At 56.2% G+C, this 26,329-nt stretch overlaps 1 protein-coding gene across 1 annotated transcript in view; it reads right to left on the bottom strand.

Annotated features, from left to right (window-relative positions):
- Window positions 1-26,329, bottom strand: part of HDAC7 (histone deacetylase 7) — a 38,357-nt gene that overhangs the window by 1,149 nt on the left and 10,879 nt on the right. Inside the window, exons 2-25 of the mRNA XM_011987675.1 lie at window positions 18,579-18,629; window positions 15,131-15,318; window positions 14,908-14,998; window positions 14,459-14,570; window positions 13,767-13,882; window positions 13,395-13,520; window positions 12,577-12,668; window positions 12,276-12,386; window positions 11,957-12,137; window positions 11,554-11,750; window positions 11,130-11,303; window positions 9,727-9,946; window positions 8,225-8,358; window positions 7,940-8,060; window positions 7,613-7,662; window positions 6,179-6,286; window positions 5,889-5,944; window positions 5,626-5,713; window positions 4,409-4,528; window positions 4,075-4,172; window positions 2,786-2,904; window positions 1,853-1,986; window positions 1,489-1,573; window positions 193-331 (exon numbers count right to left, since the gene is read on the bottom strand). Coding sequence (XP_011843065.1) covers window positions 193-331; window positions 1,489-1,573; window positions 1,853-1,986; window positions 2,786-2,904; window positions 4,075-4,172; window positions 4,409-4,528; window positions 5,626-5,713; window positions 5,889-5,944; window positions 6,179-6,286; window positions 7,613-7,662; window positions 7,940-8,060; window positions 8,225-8,358; window positions 9,727-9,946; window positions 11,130-11,303; window positions 11,554-11,750; window positions 11,957-12,137; window positions 12,276-12,386; window positions 12,577-12,668; window positions 13,395-13,520; window positions 13,767-13,882; window positions 14,459-14,570; window positions 14,908-14,998; window positions 15,131-15,271 — 2,813 coding nt within the window. The 5' untranslated portion in view covers window positions 15,272-15,318; window positions 18,579-18,629. The remainder of the gene's footprint in view (window positions 1-192; window positions 332-1,488; window positions 1,574-1,852; window positions 1,987-2,785; window positions 2,905-4,074; window positions 4,173-4,408; window positions 4,529-5,625; window positions 5,714-5,888; window positions 5,945-6,178; window positions 6,287-7,612; window positions 7,663-7,939; window positions 8,061-8,224; window positions 8,359-9,726; window positions 9,947-11,129; window positions 11,304-11,553; window positions 11,751-11,956; window positions 12,138-12,275; window positions 12,387-12,576; window positions 12,669-13,394; window positions 13,521-13,766; window positions 13,883-14,458; window positions 14,571-14,907; window positions 14,999-15,130; window positions 15,319-18,578; window positions 18,630-26,329) is intronic.

Here is a 26,329-nt window from a genome sequence, read left to right as displayed (position 1 = left end):
CTGCGAGGAGGGACAAGGGTGGGATGCTGGAGCGCCAGGGCTGCAGGAAGGGCCTTAGCTGAGCTTCCTCTCAACCCTGGTCAGGAAGCCTGGGAGGGTTGGGGTGGCTGCATAGGGGACCCGGGGTCTTCAAGCAGGGAGGAATGAAGCAGTGGAGAGGCCGTGGGCCCAGGGCGGGGGGTCTGGCATTACCTGTCTTCAGCCAGGATGCCCACAGAGAGGGATGCCAGTGCGGTCACTGCCTCCACTTCTTCTTTGTCAGCCCCTGGCACTCTAGGCACCCAGGAGTCTGGACAGGAGGCCAGGCGCTGCATGCAGCCCCAGTATTTACCTGGGGTAAGATGCCACGTCAGAAAGGGTTAGAGAAAGCAAGCCCCCCCACACCATGTCCTAGACTGGATATTGAGGTTGGTGTCTCAGGCCCAGGGCCCCGGAGTAGCAGGCCTGTCCTCCACTTGGGGTTGACTCTCCCACCTGCCCCTCTCCTCACTTCGCTCCCCCTCCCCCACAGCCTGATAGGGTAAGCAGAGTGGGTTCAACATGGCTGTGATGGGGTCCTAGCAGGTGTCCAGCCTTTCTCTCATCCCTTGTGGCTGCAAGGCCACCTCTGACTCATTCCCCCACAGGTGCAGGGCTCCTGAGAGCATCAGGAGGGCCTGCTTGCCTGCAGACAGGGTCTGTGTCACAGTGACCTCCCAGAGCCCCAAGCTCGGGCCTCCCACTTAAATGCAGCCCCCACCAGTGCTCAGCCCAGCACTCAGGAAAGCAGGGCCTGGGAGGTGGGAAGAACACGACGTGGGAGAGCTGACCATCACCACGGCCGCTCTGCATGGGTGCCCAGGCCAGAAGACTGCTCCTCCTGCCTGCTGCTGTGAGGAACCATGTCCTGGAACCTGGCTCAGTGTGGGGGTACCCACCGTAAGAGGAATCAGCCATGTCTTTACCATCATGGCTCCTGTACCCAGCCCTTGATATGGGAATCTATTTTATTCATTTTTATCCCTAGTATAGATTATGGGTCTTGACATAAGATGCTCAATAGATATTGAGTTGAAGTTGAAAATTTAAAGTACTTTACAAATGTGGGGGTTATCCTAAGACCCAGCCCCCAAGCCAGCAGAGCTCCTGAGACCCCCGTGGCCAGGACTGAGGGGAGGGATGGGAACCAGGCCTTTTGGCAAACAAGGCCTGAGTGTTGCTGTTCACCTGGCTGTGGTCTAGGACTGTAGCTAGAGATGGAGGCCAGTCCCTACCTTGAGGGGCCACTGTCCGCTGGGCCCTGCTAGGTCCATCGGGAGGGCTCAGACGACACCCCCTCTCTCGGGGATGCTCACCATTGCTGCCTGGGTCATTCACAGGAATCTTACTCCAGACCAACAGCAGGTCACCTGGCTGGCACTGGAAGCCCTAGGACTCTGGCCACGGGGGGCAGGGTACCACCAAGATCCCTCAGTCTGAGCTCAGCAAGTGTCCCATCGCCACACTTACTGTGCACCCGGATCACGGCCTCCAGAGAGCGGATGGCATTGAGGTTGGGTTTCTGTTTCCAGCCTTCTTCTGAAAGGGGATCCACCTATAGAAAACAGTCCATCAGCCACAGTCTCAGGGACCCACAGGCCCAGCTCACTCCCACCCCGGGGGCCCCGGCCTGCTAGCCACAAGCACACTCTACCTAGGCCAGGAGACGCTGCCCGGACCTAACTTGGAACAGAGGCTTCCGCTTCGCCTACCTCGTTTCAGGCCTGGCCACTCCCACCCTGTGCCATCCCATCTGCCTGCTCTTTGGGTAGTCCTGGGAGAGCCAGGCTAACCTGCCTGACAGAAACACGGATAGGGGAGGGAGATGGCTCACCTTGTTACCCAGAAGAGCAGCCACACAGGCCTCAGAGGCGTCACAGATGGCTGTGAGGTCATGGCCACCCTCCAAGGCCAGCACCACTGCACCTCCTGCCAGGTTCATCAGTTGCTGCGTCATGTACCCAAAACCTAGAGGTTGGATGGGGAGAAATGGGAGGGGCGGGAGTGGAGAGGTGACCCGGTTCCCTACCCCTGTGGCTTCCCTGCTTGCTTCCTCCCTAATAAAGAATGACTCACATATATCAATCACTATTTCCAAAGTGCTTTCACATTGAATGTCGTGCAAAACCTACTAGTATGCTTCACTCAAGGCTCAGGGAGGTTAAGGGCCTGGGAAAAGGCCCCACAGCTAGTAAGTGGCAGCAAGGTAGGACTTGAACTCGGGTCATTGACTCTAGCCTGTGTCTTTTTCACTGAGCTGCACCCTCTCCTCCTTCTGTCCTGTGGGCCCTGTGGCCCAGTGGGCTGAGTGGGCGCCCTCTAGTCTGAGAGTGCTGCTCCTCTCCCCTTCCTCTGGAGGAGCTGCCAGCCCCCCTGGAATCAACCCAGCTGGGGTGGGAAGTCCCATGGGTGAGCTTCCTGCCTGCTGGAATTAAGTCCCCATGAGTATGACCTGGTCAAGCCCTCTATGGTGAACCAGCCTGGTCCTGAGAAAGGGCCTGGGCTGTGCTCAGATCCCGGGGGCCAGCCGCCATACTCCAGTCCTCAGGCTGAAAGTACTGGGCTGGCCACTGCCACCTTCCCTTTCTGACTTGGGAGTGCCTCCCTACTTCCCGCACCGCCTCCCCACTCCCCGCACCGCCTCCCCACTCCCCGCACCGCCTCCCCACTCCCCGCACCGCCTCCCGACTGCCCGCACCGCCTCCCGACTGCCCACACCGCCTGGCTCTCAGTCCCTATATCTCCCCCTCAGCTGAGGCTCCCTTACATTTGGCAGAAACATGGTAGCCACCCAGTGGGGCCGGGTGACCCTCAGCAGCATCAAATCCAGCAGACACCAGGACTAGGTCTGGAGAGAACTCTCGGGCAATGGGCATCACGACTGTCCTGTGAGATCACAAGAAGTGGTGATCGTCATACTGTGCAGGGTTGCCAGGGGCGGTTCTGCCAATGTTGCAGTGGGGCACCCTGTTCTTAGGCCTCCAAGGCTCCCAATGCCCCAGCACAACTGGCAGATTTCTCTGACCTCCTTGATCTTGGCTGGCCACCCATGTCCCTGGCACACACACCCTGGACTCAGCCCCCTAGGGGACTTAACTAGCAAGAGGCAGAAAAGAGCCAAGGATGGGGCACCAGAGGGAATGAAAGAGGAGTGTGTATGACCATGTGTGTGTGCACGTGTGTGTGCATGGAAGCATCTGTGGGGTGCAGTGGCCTGAGCCACAGGGAAAGGGTAATCTCATGGCCTTGCGGAGATGGACTCTGGTCATGAAGCTTCAGGGACTAGAAATGCTCAGTCCTTTGGACTGAGTTGACCACACCTAGCTACTCACTACTTGAGAGGTGAGTGGGGACAACTAGGTCCTCTGAGGTCCTGGGCCACCTGGCTACATTCTCTCCATCCTCTCCCTCTTCCAGCCCTCCCCCACAACTGCCTCCCTCTACCCTGATCCAACTCTGGGGTCTGCTTGAGTGTTCTTCATAGCCCTGGGCTCTGAGAAGACTCCAAGAACTCCAGCCCAGGGCTCTCATAGAATTAGCTGTCATGGAGATAACTCCAGAAAAGTGTTGGAAGATCCATTTCCAGAATTCTCTTTTCCCAAATGAAGTGCAGGGACCCCAGTGTGAAATATATAAGGGCTCCTGAACAAATCCCAAAGGCCCTCTTCCAGAATGACTTTTTTTAAAGTTACTCCCCCAATATGGACATTATCTGCTTTCTCTCTTTCTCCACAATTTAAATTTCTGCTCTTCTGCTGAAAGCCCACCTCCTGCAGGCAGCCTTCTCTGACTAAATGTGCCAGCTCTGCTCACTCCACTGCCCATCTGCCAGCAATCAGTTTGACATTGGCTCTTGGTAATGTATGCCTTTGCAAAGCACGCTTTGACTTTTGCGTTCTTCTCTCTGTGTGTCCTATTCTCACTAGTGTTCACCTACAATGTCTAGGAACTGGTGGGGACAGGCTGACAATCCAACTGATCACCTCCACCCTCGTGCTCTTGGGAGAACGGACAGGAGAGAGTGGCCTTGCCCCTCTGGGCCCCCAGAGGACATACCTGAAAGCAGCCAGGTACTCAGGATCCCCCATGGGGGGATCCAGACCTCCAGTCCAGGCCACATTGACATTGAAGCCCTCACCGCTGCCAGCCCCTACCTGGAAAGCAGGAGGCAAGAGAGACATGAGGACAGCAGAGTCCCAGAAGGGGACCACCAGCTTGTTAGAGCTGCCACCCCAGCTCATCCAGCCTCCTCATTTCCAGATAGGGAAGTTGAGGCTCAGAGAGGCTCAGCAGTCTACCCAGGATCACACAGCTCATCACGACAGAGGCAGAGTAAGTGCCAGGAGGAGAGTCAGTGAGGCTGGAGGATGTGGCCCTGACATGCGGTTACCTCATCCACAGCCCCACTCCCCGGAAAGAAGTTGCCATCGTCATGGCGATGCAGGGAGATGTAGAGCACACTGGGGTCTTGGTAGAAGGTTTGCTGGGTGCCGTTGCCATGGTGCACGTCCTGTGTAGGGAGATGGGCAGTGATTAGGGAAGGCAGAGAGACAGAGACCAGGACAGGTTAGAAGGGTTTCAAGGTCAGTGGCCATTCTGAGGTCAGGACCCCCAGACTGGGGATCAGGAACCTGGGGTTCCTAGAGCCACATGGTTGAGTGGCCCCACGTAATCCACTGCCCAGCTCTGAACCTCGGCCTCTCTGTGCTGGACAGGGCTGGCTGTAATATAAGATCCTGAAGGAGAGGAGGTGTCCCAATCTCAGGCCAGCCCACCTGAGAGAGTAACTGTGTGGACATGGGGTTAGTGGCAAGGAGAGGGAAAGGTTCAGGGTTACACACATCAGGAACCACTCTGTCTTGCATAAAGTCATGAATTTATGAGGCGATCAGAAACCAAGCTCAGTTACAGAGTGGCAGGTACACGAGGCCCAGCCCCATCCCTCTTAGGGAAAGCTGGGCCCTACACTTGACTCACAGGACCATGCGGGGACTCAACTGTGCAAAGGTCCTCCACCGTTCTCAACATCTGCTTAGAAATGTCTCTTTCACAGCTGTCAGTGCAGAAGGGACATAGCTTAGCAGTTAAATGCAAGCACTCTAGAGCTAACCGGGCTGGGTTCAAATCCATCTCACAACTTACGAATGACTGTGTGTGTTACTTAATCTCTCTGTGCTCACTTTCATCTCTAAAGTGGGTTATAGTCAGGATTAAATCTATCATGTGTAAAACCATCAGTGTCTGGATGTGATTAGTGGTGTACTGATGTTATCTGCTATTATTCTTATCATCACTACCTGTACAGGAAATGCAGAAGTTACTAGATCTGCCAAAAGAAGCCAATAGAGGTCAAAAGACAACACTCAAATGACAGCTCCTACCCATTGCGGGGGTTTGCGATGGCTGAATGCGTTCCCACACACCATCCCCTCTAGGCCTCCCAACTGTGATGTGGGTGTTATCTTCACTCAAGTTTTACACAAGGGGAAACTGAGGCTCAGAGAGGCTACTGCAGAACGAAGACATGAAGCCACATCTCTTAACTTCAGGCTCAGGGCCTTTCCCCCAGGGCTCTCGAATCAGAGGGTGCTACGAACAGGCACCTACCCAGTCTACAATGAGGATCTTGCTAGCCTTGCTCTGCTGTTGCAGCTGCCGGCAGGCGATGGCCACTGAGTTGAAGAAGCAGAAGCCCCTGGAAGGAGAGACAGTTCCTGCCAGCCCATTCTCCCCCCATGCCCTCACCTCCCCAGGCCCCTGGGTTGGCCCAGCCTGAGCAAGCTCAGGGAATAAGAAAGAATGTCCCTAAAGGAAGTTCCTGGGGGCTTGCCCCCCAACCTCATCCCACCCAGGTCTTCCCCTAGCCTTACATGGCTGTTGCATGATCTGCATGGTGTCCTGGGGGCCGCACCACAGCGAAACCATTCTGGAAAAAGGAAGAATGCTTGTCAATCAACAGACAGCTCTCTCCCACAGCTGCATGAACGTACCCCAACAGTTTAAATCTGAACCTGGTCCCCAGAGCCCTCAATTTCCCCTCGAAAACCCTGTGGCAATTTCTAAGATGAACGCAATGCCTGGGGTTCTGGGCCTAGATTCCGCACTACCCCACTCTGCTGCCTCCTTTGTGGTGTGTCCACCTTCAACCCAAACCTCCTACCTTCAGCTCACGAGAAGCCACTTTGAAGGCGAGGTCAGTGACACTGCCAGCGGCCCAGCGGGCTGCATTGGAGGAATGCAGCTCATTCCAGATGGTGTCAGTGTCCACCTGCGGGAGCCAGAGTCAGGGCCCGCATCATCCAAGGCTTCACACAGGAGCCAGGGCCCAAGGGGGCGGTCCCCACCCCACGGCCAGGACCCCAGGGGCAGGGAGCTGGGCAGACAGCGCTGCCTCCCCAGTGCCCCACCGCCCAAAGGCAAGGCCTCCTGTGTCCCCCAATCCCAGCATGACTTTTTCCCAGCTTAAGTCCCAGCACCAGCCCATTATCTGGCCAGCACTCTGCTGGCAGCATCACGCCTGCCTCCCCGGTCAGGGGAGGGGGCATGGCGTTACCTGGGCGGGACTTGGGGTTTGGGCCGGGAGGGGGTTTTAAGCCCCAGCTGACTCTGCTCAGGCCCTGCGGGACGGTCGGAGCTGGAGGGGCCGTCTGCACCACTGTCTTCCACTCAGGGCCCCTAGCCCAGGCTGGGAGGCCCCCCAAACCCAGTCCCTGGGCCTCAAGGCTAGGGAGGGGCCGGGGGGCATGATGGGGAGATGGGAAGGGCGAGGCAGACCAAGAGAGGCGAGGAAGGCAGAGAGAGTCGCAAGAGGCTGGAGAAAGAGAGAGAGAGGGAAAGACAGAGAGGGAGAGGAGGGAGGAGAAAACAGAAGCAACAACAGTTGGAAAAACCAGAAAGTGGCAAGAAATGGGAAGTTGTGAATAGGGCACTGACTGCCTCCCAAAGTCCCCCACCAGCTACAGCTCCCACTTTCCCTCCAGAATGAGGCCTCCGTCCCCTGCCTCTACACACCTTGCTTGAGAAACTACTGCAGAGATAGTGTTAGGCGAGGAGAGCTGAGCCAGAGGGGGCGGGAAGCTCCCTTCACAAAGGGGTGAGGACTGAGGAAGCAAAGCTCGTGAGTTTGGGGCTGTGTCCCGGAGTAGGGAAGTGCTGGGATCGCCAAGGACACTGGAGGCACCACCATGACGTCACGCCAGGCAGCCCAAGGTCTGGGGACCAGGCTGAGGTACCCCACTTCAGAGCAGACAGAGCAGCCTGGCGGCCAGTGCCCAATCATGGGGGTCTCTGAAGGGAGAGATGATCCTAAGCCCCAGCCTTGGCCCTGCTCCTGAAACCTCACTCAACCTCTACCAGACACCTTCTAGGGGCGAGGCTTAGGCTGGGCTCCGCATTCGGGGGACACTGTGGGTCCGAGACACGCCTGTCCAAAAGGAGCTTCCTGCTGCAGAGGGCACCTCAGGAAGTCCCTGGCCCACCCTGTCTGGCAGAACCATAACAAGCAGAGGTTCTGCAGGGGCTGGGCCTGGGAGAACCACAGGGAGGAGAGCTGAGAGCCCTGGCAATGCCCCCTCAGACCCTTGGGCACACTTACCCCAACCCCACCACAGGGCAGCATCACAAACATCCGCTGTGCCAGGAGCCCTGCGAGGAGAGGCCCAGCCCACGTCAGCGTGAATACTCTCAGCCTTTGGCCCAATAGGGAGCAGGGAACCCAGATAGCAGGGCTGGGTGAGTATTGGGGGAGAGAAATATGGAAGGGAGAGGTGGAGGTGGGTGGCGGAGGGGCTCGGCAGCAAGCTGGAGTAGGGACGTCCAGGGCGTGGGAGGAGGCCGGCCGGGCGGGCAGAGCCAAGACAGGAGTGCATGGGAGCTGGGTGAGGTGAGTGGGCACGGGGAGACAGGGCCACTAGGCCCTTACCTGCCAGCTTCCCGTTGTCCAGTTTGAGGCGGCTGAGCGGGTTGGTGCCGTAGAGGAGCACGTGCCGCTCAGAGTGGACCGACTGCAGCTCCTCCAGGGAGGCCTTCCGGCCTCGGAGACACTGAACAGGGGACCACAGAGCTCTGAGCCCATGCTCGCCCCTTCCCTCCCATCACCACCAGCCCATGTGCCCCTCATCTCTCACGGGCCCCAGGGCCCCCCACCCCTCCCCTCCCATGACTCCTCCCTCCACCCATTCCTCGGGCCCCACCGGCACCTCCTCACCTCACACTGGCTCCGGAGACCCCGCTCCTGCAGCCGGGACCAGATGCTCTGGATGCGGCCGGCGTGCTCCGGGTGCCTGCTGTTGTCACCGCAGGAGCACTGGTGCTTCAGCATGACCGAGTCATAGATCAGCCCTGCGGGAGCAAGGGTCAGAGCGGGGACCCAGGGAGTCCTCACGCCCCATGGCCTTGGCTGCAGAGAAAATGCCAGCACCGCCACAGCAGGCACCCACACGGAGCCGGGCAGGCACACACCCCTCACACCCACACAGGCCTGCATTTCATCCTGCCCCCTGCCCCAGCCCCAGCCCCTCACACCTGTCCACACACGCCCAGACACTTGCCCAGGTGGCGGCAGCCAACACACCAACACAGCTCCAGCCAACACGGCTGCCACAGAGCCATGGCCTTCCCACATGCGGACACGACTGCTGGGTGGCCCAGCACTCGAGGGCCCAGCATCAGGCACTCAAGTGCTCAGAGCAAAGCATGAAGTCGAGGTCTAACGTACAGCGTCTCACATGGGTGTCATGAACCCAGAGAGGTTACCAAGGGGTGTTGGGAGGGGAAAGAATTCCTAGGAAACCCCAAAACCGGGAGCTAAGAAGCCCACAATGACACTGGACCGTGTGATAAGACAAATCCAGCTTCGGAGAAGTGACTATTTCAGTCTGACCCGTGGGAGGTCTTCAGAGGAGGGTCCTGTGCATTGCGGGTGGGAGGGTCAATTTCTGTGCGTCTAGGACACCAACGACTCTCATAATGCTCACACCATGTGACCCAGGAATGCTACTCCTTTACAGTGAACCTCGGGAAATAATCCCAAGCATGAGGAAAGATTTATGCATAAGGAAATTCAAATAAACTGTAATCTAAATGTCTAACTGATAAGGAATCCCTCAGTAAAAATGAAATACAATGATAAAATACTATGAGACTCTCGGTTTTAAAGACTAATTATGCCAAGAAGCATTCATAATATGTTAACTAAGTAGGATACAAAACATAGTTCATGTGTTCATGGCATCTGTACATGTACATATGGCCAGAACAAAGCCTGGACTGAAATACAGCAGAATTTCAGAGGCGTTACTTCTGGGTGGTGGGATACTGGTTGATGATTTTTCTTTTCTTCTTAGGTTTTTCTGTACTCTTCAAAATGTCTAAAATACTTCTGAGCTCTTTTTACAAGCAGAGCAAACAGTCATAAATATCATTTTCAAAAGGTCTGAGAGCATTGGCGGGAGACTGGAATTCTTATCCTGGCTTGACTACTACTTGCTATTTGACCATAGGCTTTGTCACCTTAGATTTCCTGAGCCTTGGTCCTCAAAGGCCAAATGCAATAACCAGCTGTTCCATGTGCTCCATGGGTACTGCGTGGGCCTAACAAGGCTAAGCGCTCTGTGGCCTCTAAAAACGTCCCAAGTGACACCACGACACCCACATGGACTCATGCAGCCGAGCCCCTCCCTCCACCTGCCACCCTCCTCCTGGGCTCACCTGTGGTGAAGGGCAGGGTCCTGGCAGGGGTCTCTGAGCTGGAGAGGACTCGGGCCTGGCTGGCAGGTTCTGGGGCTGACAGTGAGGCAGGTGCGGCTGGGGAAGACTGAGCCCGGGACAGAGGCCGGTGCCCACCCTGAGCCAGAGGAAGCAGCACAGTGTCCCCGGTGCTGCCCCGGGGGAGCCGCCCAGCCAGTCGCTGCTGTTCCCAGAGCAACACCTAGGGGAAAGATGAGGCCTTGGTCTCCAGTGCCTCAGGGTCCTGCTCCCTCTACTTCTGCCTGAGGTCTCGGGAACTGCCAAGCAGGCCCCTTTCCTAGAGAGATTCCACGATAAACCTAGACCTGCTGTCCAGTGGGGCTCTGGCCTTTGACTCTCTAAGCCCCCTGACCCCTGCAGCCCCCTGAAAGGCTTGCACCCCAGACTGACCACTCATTCCATCAGAGCTCCCCGGGCCCTTGGGACTCCAAAGCCAGGAACCAGGGGAGGGGCGCTGGATCTTGCGCTGACCAGGATGTCCTCGTCTCCTGGACTGTGTAACTGCTCAAGAACATGTATGTGGCCTGTCATCATGTGTTATGGATTGAATTATGTTCCCCACCCTCAAATTTATATGCTGAAGTCCCAACCCCCAGTACCTCTAAACATGACCTTATTCAGAGATAGGGTCTTTACAAACAGAAGTAATCAAATTCAAACGAGGTCGTTAGGGTGGGCCTTAACCCAGTATGACTGTCGTCCTTATAGGAAGAGGAAATCTGGACACACACACACAGAGGGAAACCACGTGAAGCCACAGGAAGAAGATGACCATCCACGAGCCAAGGAGAGAGACCTGGAACAGCCCCTGCGCTCACACTCACAGCCACCAGAAGGAACCAACTCTACCAACACCTCGATTTCGACTTCCAGCCTCCAGAACTGTGAGAAGGTAAATGCCTGCTGTTTAAGGCACCCAGCCTATAGCACATATCCCAACAGCTCTGGCAAGCTAATGCACTGGGTCTTGATTCCCACAGTGAGAGCATTCTGCTGGACATGCTGGAGCCTGGCTCCATTCCACCTCTGGCCCTAGCCACCTTTCTGGAAAGAGGGAGACACGCCAGGGCAGGAGTGTGTGTGGCTCCAGGAAAGGCCAGACTCCCTGCTGGAAAAGGGACCTGCTTCACCTGGGACTGGCAAGCTGTTGTGTGTATGTGTGTATATGGGTGTGTGAGTGTGCATGTGTGTGTGTGTGCGCCTACACCTTGGTGTGGATCCAGCACCCAGGATCTTATAGGGCAACCATGGGTCCTAGAGCTGCCTCTTGCACTAATGTCGTATCTCTCTCCCTTCCCCATCTTATGCCAGGCGCCAGAGTCTTCTGAGGACACTTTCTGAGGGGCAGGTGGGGACTGCCATACCTGGGGGTGCTGCTGGAGAGGAGCAGGGCCTCTGGCCTCAGGCTGCCCATGGCTCAGCTCCCTGTGCTCCAGGCCATCGTCTACCACTTGGCCCGGTCCCCCACCATCTGTCTCCAGGTCTTCAGCCGAAGGTATCTGCCGCAGCCGGGGCTTCTCACTCGGTTTGGCTGACCTCTGGGGAGGGGAGACCCCTGGCTGAGAAGCCATGGTGGAGCGAGGGGCATGGGGTGGGAGGTAGTGCGCTGGGCCAGGCAGCAATCATCTTGCTAGGACTCCAGCTGCCACACAGCTCTGGGCTCCCAGAAGTCACATCCCCTTCTTTTGTCCTCCAGGTCCCTGCCCTTTCTAAGCACCCCTCTTCTTTCAGCCCCTAAGGTCCCAGTTAAGCACCCCCTCAACACCTCCACTACCCAATTCCTCTCACCTTGATCACCTGGACGTGAGTTTTGAGTTGCTCCAGGCGGGGCTGCATGGGGCCCGGCGGTGGGGGAGCGGTGGCACTGGGGGGCAGGGGCTCTGAGCGAGTCCGGCTCAGTGGCCAGTGGAGACCTGACCCGGAGAGCCGCTCGGTGGTCATTAAGGACTGGGCAAAGTGGAAGGGCAAGGGCCCAAGCCCGGGCACTGGAAAGAATCGGGGGGTGGAATAAGGAGGGAACCACAGGGAGCAATGGAAGGAAGTGAGGGTATAGGGTGGGGAGTCAGGGTGCAGCAGGGTGATGCGCAGAACAGGGGGACAGAGATGGGGAGGAAGGATGGGCCCATCCTAAGCTTGGCCCTTAGCAGGATGCAGGGACCCAGCCCCTTCCCTAGAGAAGCAGCAGACTCACCAGTCAGCAGCGGGGCATGAGAGCCTGAGGGGTCCAAGAGGAGAATGGGCTGCAGGCGAGAGGGCAAAGTGCCCCCAGCCTCGGGCTCCAGGCCATGGGGCAGGAAGAGGGGAGTGTGGGGGCTCCCCAGGATCGGCCCCCGAGGGCCCAGAGTCGGATGGGTCCTGCGGTCACTGTCAGCCTGGGGGAGAGGCGGGAGAAGTCATGGGGGAGAAGATTCCAGCAGAGAACAATGAAGGTGTTAGGGTGAGGCAGCAGGAAAAGGGAGTGAAAGAAGCTGGGGGGGCTTGGAGTGGGGGTGGGCACCCCAGCCACTCACCCTGGCAGGGGCGGGCAGCCCCAGCGTGATTGCGGGCAGCAAGGACACTGTCGGCAAGGCGAACGGGGCCAGAGAAGTCTCCTGCAGCCGCAGCCGCTGGCCCAAGAGCGCCTGCCATAGGGAGCAGGGCGAGGGTCACCGGTCCCAGACCTCTACCCCAGCGCACCTTCCCCAGAACACCCAGGAGGCTCTGGCAGGGGCTGCCCAGACCCTGCAGCCCCAGCCCGGGTAGGGCCGCTTGCTGGAAGAAGACTGAGCCTCAGAACTGCCCCAGGAAAGCCCAGTCTCGGCAAGGCCTTACCTCCGAGCCCAGGATGGGATTGGGGCCGTGCTCGCTGTCATTGGGGGAGCTGCACCCTGACGCAGGCGTGCTGCTACTACTTGGGGAGGAGTCTGAGGGTTGGGGAGAGAGGGAAGTGCAGTCAGAGGCCAGGGTGGGCAGGAGGGCACAGCCAGGCCACCTGGTGCAGGAGACCCAGGAGCAGCCCCTTCCTTAACGGGCACCTTTGCTTCCTGCTTTCCCTTTTTTTCTTTTTTCTTTTTGAGACGGAGTCTTGCTCTGTTTCCCAGGCTGGAGTGCAATGGCACAATCTCAGCTCACTGCAACCTCCACCTCTTGGGTTCAAGCGATTCTCCTGGCTCAGCCTCCCAAGTAGCTGAGACTACAGGCATGCACCACCATGCCCGGCTAATTTTTGTATTGTTAGTAGAGACACGGTTTCACCATGTTAGCCAGGTTGGTCTCAAACTCCTAACCTCAGGTAATCAACCTGCCTCGGCCTCCCAAAGTGCTGGGATTATAGGCGTGAGCCACCGCGCCTCGCCTCCTGCTTTCTTCCCATAAGAGCAGGAAGAAGGCAGGCCACCTTTGGCCTACAGAACCTCTGCACAATTTTTTGAAGGGTGTCCCCTTTTCTGGGAGATGTCACCTTAGCTAATAGAGCAGGGACTGGGTTTCAGCCCCAACTCCCGTGCTTCGGCAAGTATGTGGGACACCCCCCATACAACCAGGCATGGCAGTCCTAAGGAGGGGACCCCTGTCTAGGTGGGGCCTGACCCAAAGAGACAAGACCAGCCAGGTTTGAGGATGGCAACTGCACCCGCTCAGCCGGCCCTCACCTCCGAGGGTCTCTGCAGGCCGCCGCCGGAGGCTGGGGGGCGCACTTTCCTTTCGGAGCAGTGGATTCTTCCTCCGCTCCAGGGACTTCTTGGGCTTATAGCGCAGCTTCAGGTTGGGCTCAGAGACTGCAGGGAGCACCAGCGTCACTCAGGCCCCCCCAACCCTTCTTTTTTCCACCCTTTAGTCCCTCAGTCCCAGTCATCTCTATCAGTCAAGGAAAGAGAAGGCAGAACCAGACGAAGATCTTAGCCTACCGACGATCCCCTGGCCTGACCCAGTCCAGCCCGCCCACCCCTGCACACTCCTCCCCTACGTCCAAGGCCCTTCCCCCTTCCTTTGCCTGGAAGGTCCCACCTGTTTGTCCAGCTCACCTGTCTTGCGCAAAGGGAAGTGCTCTGGGGGGTCACTGGGCAGGCTGGGAACAGGAGGCAAAAAGCTGCTGAGCATGGAGCGGGCGGCTCCTTCCGTCTCCAGGGGCTCCAGGGTTCTACAGAATGAGTGCCAAGGCTGCTTCAGAGGGGTGGGGACACTGCACGGGCACCGCCCTGAGCACCAGCCCTGGGACCTGTGGGGCTGGGCAAGGTGGGGCTGGTAGGAATGGAGACCATCTCCAGGTGGCAGCAGTGGGCCACCTGTCCTCTCCAGCAGCTACAGTGCAGAGCTCTGACCTAGGCATAGAAGCCAGGTGCTTGGTGCGTAGGTGAAGAGCCCACTGGGGGCTCTGTCACCTGCACTAGGAACCTGCTCTGGGAACCAGGACATTTTTGTGCTCAGGGAAAATATAAAGAGAGAAGGGGCTCATGTGCAAGAAAAAAGCCAGTAGGGTGTGTGTATGTGTGTGTGAAGGGCCTCGGGTGGGGTGGGGGTGGGGAGAGAATTTAAAGAGAGAAGAGGGCACGTATCAGTTGAGAGAGGGGCTTGGGGGCATTATGTTTAGAGGAAGGTTAAGGACTGGTTGTGGCAGCTGGGGAGGAAGGAGGCGTGTGTGTGTGCTCATGGCTAACACGGGGGTGGGGGTGGAGGCTGCATGTGGGGACAGGAGGGCAGGTGAGGAGGGTGTTACCTGTAGGGAATGCCAGGGCTGTTGGAATGGACTGTTCTCTCTAGGGCTGCCTGCTGTTTTTTCAGAATCACCTCTGCCAGCTTCTGCTTGACCACACTGCTGGCTACAGCACCTGTAGGGGCAGAGTCACGAAGGGGCTGGAGGTGGGTGGACAGGCAGCCTCATGGCACTCCCTGGCCACTGCCCTGTCCCCATCCTCAGTAGGAGGCGTCCCAGGGACTCCCCGCGCAAGAGCCAAGACCGAGGCCCTACCCCTCCCTGAAGCCTCCAGACACTCCCCACCTGACCCCACATCCCACACACATTCACAGGCGGAGCCCAGGCAAGCAGGGGGAAAGCCTCGGCTCAGCTGGCTGCGCCCCTCCCACCTCACCCCTCACAAGCTACACAGGCAGCCACAGGCACCCGGCTGGTGGGGCTGGGCTGGGCTGGGGCGGTGTCCTCCTTACTTCGCTTGCTCTTGTCCTTGTGGAGAAGCTGCCGCAACTCTTGTTCCTGGGGTCCCACCTGCAACTCGGGCATCGGTGTGTCCATGGAGAGCTGTGGGCAGGGCCGGCAGCCCAGAAAGGAACAAGAAGTTGAGGACTGAGACTGGGGTCTAGGGAGGCTGAAGGCGGGGAGGCTGGGGACCAAGCTCAAGGTGGCCCCACGTGCAGGGAGCTCCATCTTTACCCTCATGGGCTCCACCGAGCGCTGCTGCTGCAGGCCTGCTAGGAAGAGGTGGTGGTGCAGGCGCTGGGGACGCTGCAGGGCCAGCAATGTGGGCTCTGGTGGGGGCTCCACTGGGGGCCGCTGGCCCACCCGCAGGTCCATGGGCTGGGGCTGAGGGCCTGGTGTGTCTGCACAGGGCCTGGGGCAGCCTGGGGACAGAGAGAGGGAGCAGGGTAAGCTGGAAAGTTTGTCCTCGGGGGCATGACTACAGCCTGGTCCTCCATCAGCCTCCCTCAGGCTCTCTTGACAATGGCAAAACACTCTCATGGGGTTTTCCTCACTTAATCCTGTCACGGTCCTGCAAGGTAGGTGTTATCAATTCCATTTTACTCGTGAGAAAAAGTCACAGAACTGAACGCAGTTACACTGTATCGCTGGTGGTGCTGGAATGGAGCCTTCCGACTTCACCACCGTGCTCTTCCACTAAACATGCTCCTCCCTGGGCCTGGAGCTGAGGGCTACGGTGATCTATGATGGGACATCGTCCTATGGTGGGACATTCTTGGCCCTGCCTTCTCCCTCCCTTCATCCCTCCCTGGAATCAGAGGATTTGCCCAGCTGCCCTTTAATGAGTTGGGCTCAAAGGAAGCAATCAGGCAGGCAAACAGGCCCACTTTGTTCCGCCTCCAGTCCCAAGCCTCACAGGCCCTCTGGGTCGCCACCCTCCCATGCTCTATCCCCAGTCATGAGATAAAAGTGATGCCTCAAGCCTACAGCCAGCCCTGACCAGCCACGTTGGGCCTGCAAAACCCTGTGCCCAGGGCAGCTTCCTCAGCTCACAGGGCCCATGTGCCCTTGGGCCTGCTCCTGGGTGCCTCCACGGCAGCTCTGGGCCTGGCATGGTCAGGATGGCAGGCACGGCTGCCTCTTCTCAAGAATCCTCTGCACCCATGCTAGGAGCACCCTGCCAAGGCTGTGGGTGCAGGGGCTATTTATAACTAGCCACCAGACTAGGGTCCATGCCAGCATAGCCAGCTGGACCAGGCTGGGCTGAGCAGCCAGAGAGGCTGAGACACTGGGAGATGGAGCTGTTGCATCGGGCTTATCCTGGAGAAGGGGAAGTGGGTGGGGTAGGAGCAGGCCGGCCCCATGGTGGGGCACACAAGTGGAGAAGCCTTCCTGGAGAGGTCTCCTTCAGCAATTCCAAAGCTGGGTATCTCCCAGTGGGGCAGCCACAGACTGTCCTCAGGGATTGGGGCTGAGGAGGGCTGGAAAGGCCTGTGGCAAAGTACCAGTCCAGGAGTCAGAAATCATAGCCTCCAGGCCCAAGCCGGCCACTCCTAACCACAATCTTTACATCTACAGCACTTGCGAGTGAACATCTACAAAACCCTCTCACCTCATCAACCCACTGGCCCTGGGGGGTAGTCATTACTATCTCGTTATTCTAAAAAGGAAACTGAGTCTCGGAGGTGAAGGGCCCTATCCAAAGTCACCCAGCTAGGGGCAGAGCTAGCATGGGTTCTGGTCCTACCAAGGCAGGTACTCCAGTTTTCCACCAACTTTCAGTAATTCACCTCCCCTCAAGGGGCTGTCTCACTAAGCAAAGAAGAGGGGTTTGCAGTAGGCTGTCATTAAAGGGCAGTCACTCTAACATTCCCTGACTGTGACATGAACACAAGACAGGACCCCAGCAAGGAGGTGCCCGCCATGCCCCCAAATATCAAGAGGCCCAGAGGGACGGTGATGGCTATGCACCCAGACGCCGCCCGCAGTAGAAAATGCACAGCTTTGATGCCCCACCCCTTGTTCACGGTGCCTCTCAAGAAATCCAGATTCTCATTTGGGTTGAGTCTGGGTTTTGAATACGAAAACACTCCTGCCCCAGGAAGGGTTTCAGTTCTTCCATGTTCTGTGTCCTGGTTTCCTGGGGTGACTCCCCTGATTATGCAAGAGGGGCCTGGGGGAACCAAGGCCAGCCACCTGGACCGAAGACCAGTGGCTTCAGCCACACACGGATTGTGAGCAGCCCCCAGCAGCGGCCCTTCCCCCACACTCTGCATGGCCATTGCCTCCACGGCAGAAGGGAATACAGGATGGGCTCTGCCTGGAGCCCTGGAAATACTTTTTGGGGTGCTGTAGCATTCCTGAGGCTCCACAGTCTGGTCCTAACTTGGCTTCTCTCAACTTGGTCTGCATCTGAACATGAACCTTCCACCTTGGCCATCAGCTTCCACCTGTCACAAATCCACGTCTCTTCTGTTCTCTGACCTTTTGTTCACAATGTCCCCCTGCCTGTGCTGTCCTCATCCCAACATTCTACTTTTCCAAATCCTACTCTCTGCTCAAAGCTCAGCTGGAGTCCTCCCTCATCCCTGGACCTAGCCAGCGTCTAGCATCCGTCCCTCTTCTGGACTCCAATCATGTGGCCGTTCCATACCAGGATCAGTGATCTGTGGGCAGGCACCATGTCTGAGTTAAGCTCCATAGGGCGGGGACTTGGTTTCATGCATTGCTTATTATTCCCAGCACCTAGAATAGTACCTACCACATGACAGGCACTCCACAAACATAGAATCAATGAATAAATCGGTGTCTCTCCTAAAATGTCGAGGAAAGTACCCTGGCACAGAGACAGAGCTCATTAATGATTCTTGAACAAATGGATAAACTCATGAATCAGTGTCCTCTCATTATTACTGCATTCTACTATTTTTTTTTCTCTTTGTATTTGTGTTTGCTTCCTCCCTAACCTGCCTGTTAGCTTTTCAACAGCCAGGACTAAAGCAAGGAGGATACCTGGACTCCATTTCTCCCTGTTACATGGAATTATTAGGCATCAGGCTGTGTATCTTGCACTCAGTACGCCCTCAGTTGCTATTGGCTGCGCTGAAGGAAGGGCAGACCGCGTCTAGTCCAGACCTGGCCCCATGGGCATGTCCTAAACCAAAGCAGCAGCAGGAAGTCCAGTCCTTCCCCAGGGCAGACTAGCAGCAGAGGAGGCTCGGGCCAGCAGAGGGAGGAGGCGCAGACGGTGAGAGAACACTTCCCCTCCAGCAGAGCAAGGGCTCTGCAAGGGCTGCCATGCCCACCTTGCAGAGCCGGCGTGAGAACTGAATGAGTCCACACACAAGAACACACCTTGCCTGGTGCCTGACATGGGGCAGGGATCTCAGTATAAATATTAGCTTCTTACTTTCCTTCCTGTTTCACTGCTCCCAGCAAGAACAAGAAGGGCATCCTGTGTTTCCTTTTCCTGTTGTGTTTCCTAGCACTGCGCCCAGCCAGCATCCAGAGCTGCCTCTCTTACCCCAGCTCCTCGCCCCTCCCTGGAGTCCCCCCTCCTGGCTCTCTGGCAGATCAGGCAGCGATCCTGCTTCTCTAACCCCTCAGCTTCTCGCCTTCTTACAGCCTTTCCACCCCTCATCTTCCACTCCCTACCATGGGCTCCCCCGGGCTTGACTCTTACCTGTGCCAGTGGGGCTGCGATAGTGGGCACCCGGGCTCACCTGGGTCCCATCTGTAGAGAGAAGAGAGACGGAGTGAAAGAGCTGCAGGGAGGGGTGAGGAGAGGGAGCAGGAAGGAAAGAGAGTCAAGCCAGGCCTGCTCCCTGCCACTCCAAGCTTGAGCACGCCAAAGCCTGGGACCTCCACCAGAAGTTAATCAAAATGAGAAGACCCCACCCCGTTCGACTTCTCCAATACCCCTGCTGGTGAAAAGGGCTCCCAGCTCCCTCTTCCTCAAGTCACTCACTCTAAATGACTTGAGCTCAGACAGAACAAGAACCTAAGGAGGCCTCAGGTCACCCAGCAATACCCTTAGCCCTCCCTCCTGTGCTCAGATACGATCTTCCCTGGGCAGCCAAACCAGGTTCCCATCGCCCGCCCGAGGGAAAGAAGAGGGCCGAGAGGTGAGGTGGGGCCAGAGGTGGGAGAGCCCGGCTGGGGGGACGGCTGTGGGGACAGGAGGAGATGGGGAGGAACAGGCCTGGAGAGAGGGAACCTGGCCTGCTCACAGCCTCCCAAGTGGGAGTGAATGGAGCAAGAGGGGACACAGAGGTTTCCAGAGTGGGGGAGGGACTGGGTCATGGCCCGGAGGTCAAGTCAGATCTGGTGGCAACTGTGAAGTGGTAAGGGCAGGAGTGCACAGCCTAAGGACCCCATCGTGCAGACCCTTTTCCTCACACTGCCCCATCCTATGTCCTGCTGCCTCTGTTTCCTCAGAGGAGGGACCTACTCAGCCTCTTTCCCAGATTATCTGAGACAGAAATATTTTCTTTTGGAAATGGCTGCCTCTCTCAGGCTCCTAAGCCCAGCAAGAAAACCTATAGCTGGTCAGATTTTCTGGTCAGCAGCAGAAGGCCCCCAGGGGACGTGGAGGCCAGCTGGGGTTGGAGAAGACAGAGATGAGTCCTGAGGCCACCTGTCCAAGACAGACACCTTTCCCTCTTGCTGTCCAGTTCAGGGTCAAGGGGACAGGAGGCCAGGAGACCCAGAGGCTGCCTGGAGAGGGTATGGGTGGACACAGAAGCCCTCTGCTGGCCAGACTTGGGGCAAAAGGGGTATTTTTTGAGAAACTGCCAGGGTGCTCCTTTGGTTCTGTGTCACAGAGGCAGCCACAGTTCCTCTTCAGAGCTGAGAAATGAGAACTTCCTGCAGGCAGGCGCTGCTGGGGGAGGGGCAGCCTGGGCACAGGGAGACTCCCACCGACTGCCCTCAAAACATCCCACGCTTTGGGTGACAAAGTTCGGTCAGAAAATGCTGCTCTACCTATTTAAATTCTGCCCATCCTCTGAGGTCCAGCCCAAGTCCATCTCCTTGGGAAGCTCCCCGTGACCTCTCCCCTCCTCCTTTTCCACAGCACTCGCTCTGTGTCTACTACCTTGACACTTCATTTATCATGATCTCTGTGGTGCCCTGTGGAAGCCATGGCCATCTGCACCAAACACCTCACTCGGCACATGGCAGGATCTGTTAGTAACTGGCAAATCAAACACAATGATTCTCTCCTGACAACCTGCCTGAGACACAGCATGCATAGTTCTCAAGGTGGTGGGCCTCAGAGGCAAACTCCCCTCCCCACGACATGGTGACCCCCAATCCCAGGCTTTCTTAGTACCTCTTCTTTCTTCCGCAGGACCTAGTCCTCCCAGAGGTTTCTGGACTGGGCTCCAGGGTGCACTCCCAGAGACTGTGTCAGGCTGAGTCCCCTGCCTCCTGGGAATTCTGTCCCACCTCCCCAGTCCCTGCCCAGGGGCTGGTCAGAAGCATTCATGCTTGGGAGCAGAGCCAGGTTCTCTGCGCCTTGCTCCCCTGGTAACCACAGATTCTGGACACCATGCACTCTCTGGATAGGAGAAAAATTAATGACCCTGAACTCTGTGGTGTTGGCTACCAGGACCCAAAGGGATGTTTTGTGGTGATAATCCATAGTATAAAGTCTGTCCAGAAAAGCTGTGTGCATGTGTGCATGTGTGCGTGTGTGTTGGCAATGGGGGCTGCTTCCAATAGCAACTCCTGGAAAAAGTTCTGCTTTTCCCCCACTCCCTGGCCCCGTGCTGAGGGCCATCAAGTTCAGAAGAGCCCAGAGCAACAGAGATAAGACCTGGGAACAGCTCTCTTTGTGTCCTAGAGAGAGGAAAGGTATCTAATGGCACCCCGTTAGTAGCTGAACTGAAGCCAGAACATGAACATGCTGCATCCCAGTCCTGGCTTGAGTGTGGGGACCTCTTTTCCCATCACTGCCTCTCTCCAAGGGCTGTTACTACTAATTTGGGGTCAGCCTGAAAAAAAAAAGAGAGAAGTAAATGGACCCAAGGTACCAGGAATACTGTCTCGCACTGGAACCTTCTCCACATGGCTCTCTGCCAGGTTGGAGAGCTCTCCTTTTTGGAATCCTGGCTACTCTACCCTTTTCTATCTTCTTTGGAGGCAACTGCAGTCAGACTTAAGAAACAGTTTACTTGGCACTGGGGCACGTGGGCCAGCAAGTCACCTTCTTAAACCAGAACACCTGATTTTACCCAAAAACCTATGGAGCCCCTGTTCCAATGGGTGCACCCCAGCCCTCAGCAACCTCCAGAGTAGATACAAACACAAGTCTAAGCACCTGGAACAAACTGACCTACCTACTGCTCCTACCTTATTGCCTCAGGCTCCAAGCTTGGTCCTCCCTGCCCAGCAGGTATGACTTTGCCTCCTAGATCTGCACAAGGTGGATGAAAACCTGAGCCTTGCCGACCACCTGCTCTCCCAGGAGCTTCATGTCTTCAGTGGGACAGAAAGGAGCACTGCCACCTAGAATGCCCTCTCCCAATGCCTCCAGTGTCTTTTTTTTTTTTTTTTGAGGTACGGTCTTGTTCTGATGCCCAGGCTGGCGTGCAGTGGTATGAACAAGGCTCACTGCAGAGTTGACCTCCTGGGTTCAGGTGATTCTCCTGCCTCAGCCCCCCAAGTAGCTGGGACTACAGTATGCACCACCATGCCTGGCTAAATTTTTTTGTTTTGGTTTGTTTTTTTGTAGAGACAAAGTTTTCCCCTGTTGCCCAGGCTGGTCTATAACTCCTGGGCTCAAGCGATCCTCCTCGCTCACCTTCAATGTCTTTGTTGAGGCTGTTCCCACCTCCCTGGACTCTTGATTAGCTGAAAAGGAAGCAGCAGCAAGAAGACCTAGGCCCCAGCAGCAAGAGGAAAGCAGGCAGTGGCAGGAGGCCATAGTCCTGGGTTCAGAGCTGACTCCCTTCACACCCGAGGTTGCGGTCTCTGGTTCTCTTTCCCTGACACAGGCTGGAAAAAGCTTGAGTCTCCATGGGGCTGGCAGAGAAGATGAAGGCTGGTAGTGAAATAGCTTCAGGAAGATCCAAGAATAAATAAACAGGAGAAGGAACACTGTGGTTGCCAGGCCTCCCTGACACAGAGTCGGGGCTGAGCACAGAGGATCAGCTCCTCTTCCAGGCTTTAGAGATCATTCAGACCAACACTCTCATTTGACAGAGGAGGAAAGAGAAAGAAGGGGCGAGGTCACAGCCACCCAGCCAGCCAGTGGTCCAGCCAGGCCAGGCCAGACCAGTACAGGGGAAACCCAAAGGTCGACCCCGAATGCAGGTACTACTTCCATGGGAAGTCACTGATCTAGGGGTTGAAAAGACGGAAATATGAGTGAAACCTGGTTCTCACTTTCAAGGAGTTTAGAATACAGCCTGCAGCCTTAAACATATTTGAACAAGTACAATACTTGCAGATACTAAAAAAATTCAGAGAGCCCAAAAGTTGTTAGGATAAGTTTCTCATTCATCCCAGACTCCCTAGAACGTCCCTGGAAGCCACCCTTTCTAACAGCTTCTTGTGTCTCCCTTCCAGAAATTCTCTATACTGCTCATTGATTGGCACTGAATGCTTCTTGCTTAGATTTATCCAGAACTCAGCAGGGAGCTGAGAGTGGGCTGGAAGCCCCCGCCACATGAGGTCCGGCAGGCCACAAAATGTGAGGGAATCGAAGGTCTGAAGCACACAGGACATTTGCTTTGCGGTCAGATGGGACTGGGTTTAAGCCCCGACTCCCTCAGTGACTGGCAAGGCAAGCCAGAAACACAATTTAACCTGCTCAGGCTGCCCCATCTGTAACCAGGAGATAAGAATACCTACTTCAGGCTGGGCGTGGGGGCTCACGCCTATAATCCCAGAACTTTGGGAGGCCAAGACGGGTAGATTACTTGAGGTCAGGAGTTCGAGACCAGCTTGGCCAACATGGTGAAATCCCATCTCTAATAAAAATACAAAAATTAGGCATGGTGGCGGGAGCATGTAGTCTCCGCTACTTGGGAGGCTGAGGCACAAGAATCGCTTGAACCCAGGAGGTGGAGGCTGCAGTGAGCTGAGATTACACCACTGCACTCCAGCCTGGGCGACAGAGCAAGACTCTGTCTCAAAAACAACAACAACAACAACAAAACAAAAGAATACCTACTTCAAAGAGGTCACCTGAGATTAGCAATGCTGTCTGTGATGCACCCAACACATGCGGGCGGGTGGGGGGGGGGTGGTTTCCTTCATGGTAGTTTGCCTGCTGCACTTGTCTGCAGCCTCCTTCCTGGCATTAGCATTTCAGTGTCTGCTCCCAACTCTCCTCCCTCCTCTACCACAGACCATTTTCTCCTGGATGCATGCCCCTGCCCCATCTTGCTCACTTGCTCTTTTTTTTTTTTTTTTTTTTTGAGATGGAGTCTTGCTCTGTCACCCAGGCTGGAGTGCAGTGGCACAATCTCAGCTCACTGCAACCTCTGCCTCCTGGGTTCAAGCAATTCTCCTCCCTCAGCCTCCCAAGTAGCTTGGACTACAGGCATTAGCCACCAAGCCCAGCTAATTTTTGTATTTTTAGTAGAGACGGTGTTTTGCCATGTTAGCCAGGCTGGTCTCAAACCCCGTCCTCAGGTGATTTGCCCACCTCGGCTTCCCAAAGTGTTAGGATTACAGGTATGAGCCACCATGCCCAGCCCCCTGCCCTATCTCTTATCGCCAGCCTCTCCCAACTCTTCCCTTTCTCTTCCACCTGAACTTTTGTAAGCGAACACCTTATTATGTGCTAGGAGTTGTTCTAAGTGCCTTACATTTGCTAACTGATCTAGTCCTCATGACAAACCTATGAGGTATTTTTTGTTTTATCCCCATTAGCTAAATGAGTACACTGAGGCCCAGCAGTATTAGATAACTTGTCTGAGGCCACAGACAAGTGGTAGAGGTTCAGCTGGGACTTGAGCCCAGGAAATTGGGCTTCAGAATCCACGCTCTCAACCAATACACTCCACCCCTCCTCCCCAGCATTCCCACTCGCCACAGGCCAGCCAGCACAGGACACATGCAGGACCTAGATGGGCATGCAGAAAGATGAAAAAAATCACACAGCCCCACAGAGATCCATGCCAGCAGCAATCCCCAGCCCCGTGCGGGTGAGAGGGCAGAAGCTATGTCATCTTTGGGTGCCCATGAAGACAATCCCAAAGAATCATTTGGAGCAACTGTTGACTTTGTAGAAACCAAGCAATGATTTGGGGACTGTATGCTGGGAACAGGGGGCTGCCAATGGGTTGGGGTCTTAGAGGACCCTCAGCTCCAACTCCCTTGCTCTCAGTGCCCTGCCATATCCCTTCTCTAGAAGCTCCCAAGTCCCTCTAGGACTCTCTCATTAGCGTCCCAAAGCAAGCTCCACCATTTCTCTGTATTGGCAGAGAAGCCAGCTGCCCATCAGGGCAGAGGCTTAGCTGCCAGGTGAGCCAGCCAGGATGTCTGCCTACCCAGACGAAGGCCTCCGTCAGTCCGAGGCAAGGGGACAGAGAAGCTCCTGCACACCAAGCAGGAGGCTGGATATAAGGGTGGCGAGGCCAGCCTCCTGCCTCCACAGCGAGCATGCCTCTTTCTTGCCACCTCGGGGCAGCTGGGGCCCTGAGGCAGCTATTTTTAGCTCTTGACACCTGGGTATTTTGCAGCCGCAGGATGTCCGGTTTGGAGTCTCTTTCTGGGAATCCCACACGCGGCTGTTGTAAACAGCCCCACGCAGCGGCCGCCTGAGCAAGGAGCCAGCGTCGCCCCCCACCCCACCTCCACTTCTGCTGTTTGAGATGAATCAAACAGGAAGCAGATGTAACCATGGCAGCAGCGGCTTGAGCTCCCTGGGGGTGGGAAAGCATCCTCCCTGGTTCTTTGTCCCCCACCCCAGATCCCCAGCTCCACCCTGTGGCCTCTCAAGGATGGAGACCTGGCAGAACCTGAGGCCAGGGAGCTGGGCCATTCTGAGTTGCGTATGGCTGTCGGTTTCTGGGCCTGGCACTCTCTGGGGACCCTTACTGACCTCTGACAGAGAAAAATAGGGGTCCTCCCAGCCCTGTCCACCTCCCAGGACCTCTCGGGCCACCACTCAGCCTCCTTGCAAGTCCATAGTGAAGGGGAGGGCATAGCTACTTCCTGGGGTGGCAGGCCTGGAGGGCCTGCATCTACTTCCTATTACCCATGGCCTTCAGCTTATAGCCTGGCCTGCCCCTGCACTGCTCTGCCCACTTAGGGAATTCCTGAGCCAGTGGGCTCCCCTAGTCCACACTACCCTAGGATTTCTTAGTTCCGAAAAGCCCTCAAAGACATAAGTTCCACACTCATCCTCACTCCTCTGCTCCAGTATCTCTAGTCCCTGAGATAGGAAGTTCACCATGATGTCTAACCACAATCTGTCCTATCATAAGCAAAACATCCTGAGCAGGCAAGATTTGAGGCCCTATCTGTAACATGGGGATAAGTGGGCCAGTTTCTGCCTTCATCTCTCCCTTCTCCCCTACCCCTCTGGTGTCCCACTTAGACCAGCTGCTCCCTCTTAGCAGCCAGTGGGAGCCAGTCTTTCTCAAGGGCCAGTGTTTGCCCCAACGAAGCACAGTCACTGGCCCAGGCTGCCTCTAGGGGCGGCTCCTTCTCCCCTCTGAGATGTCACACTCATTCCCTTGCTCTCCTTGTCACCCCAGTTCCTGGGCCTTCCTCGGGCGGACCCTGCCCCTCTATGTACCCTACTCCTGCTTTGCCCACTGGTTCTGCCTCTCCCAGCTGCAGGCCGAGAGAAGAGATGTGCGTTCCTCACTCTTCTCACCTGTGCCACCCACAAGGCCACGCAGCCCATTCCCAAGACTGCCAGGGAAATGTTTAAGTTACAATATCAACAATAGTTATATTATTTTAATTAATTAATAATATTAATAATGATCAATCATGTGTTAATGCTTACTGTGTGCTGGCTATTGTCCCAGGCATTTTTGGCGGGGGGAGGGCAACCTCCTCCTATTAAGCATTATTTTTTTTTATTTTATTTTTTATTTTTTTTGAGATTGAGTCTCACTCTGTCGCCCAGGCTGGAGTACAGTGGCACAATCTCGGCTCACTTCAACCTCTGCCTCCCGGGTTCAAGCGATTCTCCTGCCTCAGCCTCCCGAGTAGCTGGGATTACAGGCATGCGCCAACATGCCCGGCTAATTTTTGTATATTTAGTAGAGATAGGGTTTCACCCTGTTGATCAGACTGGTCTCGAACTCCCAACCTCAAGTGATACGCCTGCCTCAGCCTCCCAAAGTGCTGGCATTACAGGCATGAGCCACCACGCCAGGCCTACACTAAGCATTTTTTTTTTTTTTTTTTGAGACGGAGTCTCACTCTGTCGCCCAGGCTGCAGTGCAGTGGCCTGATCTCAGC

Source organism: Mandrillus leucophaeus, unplaced genomic scaffold (assembly GCF_000951045.1).
Source record: "Mandrillus leucophaeus isolate KB7577 unplaced genomic scaffold, Mleu.le_1.0 Scaffold313, whole genome shotgun sequence".
NCBI lineage: Eukaryota > Metazoa > Chordata > Mammalia > Primates > Cercopithecidae > Mandrillus > Mandrillus leucophaeus.
Note: the sequence above shows the minus strand (reverse complement) of the source record. Positions and strands in the feature narration are given on the sequence as shown.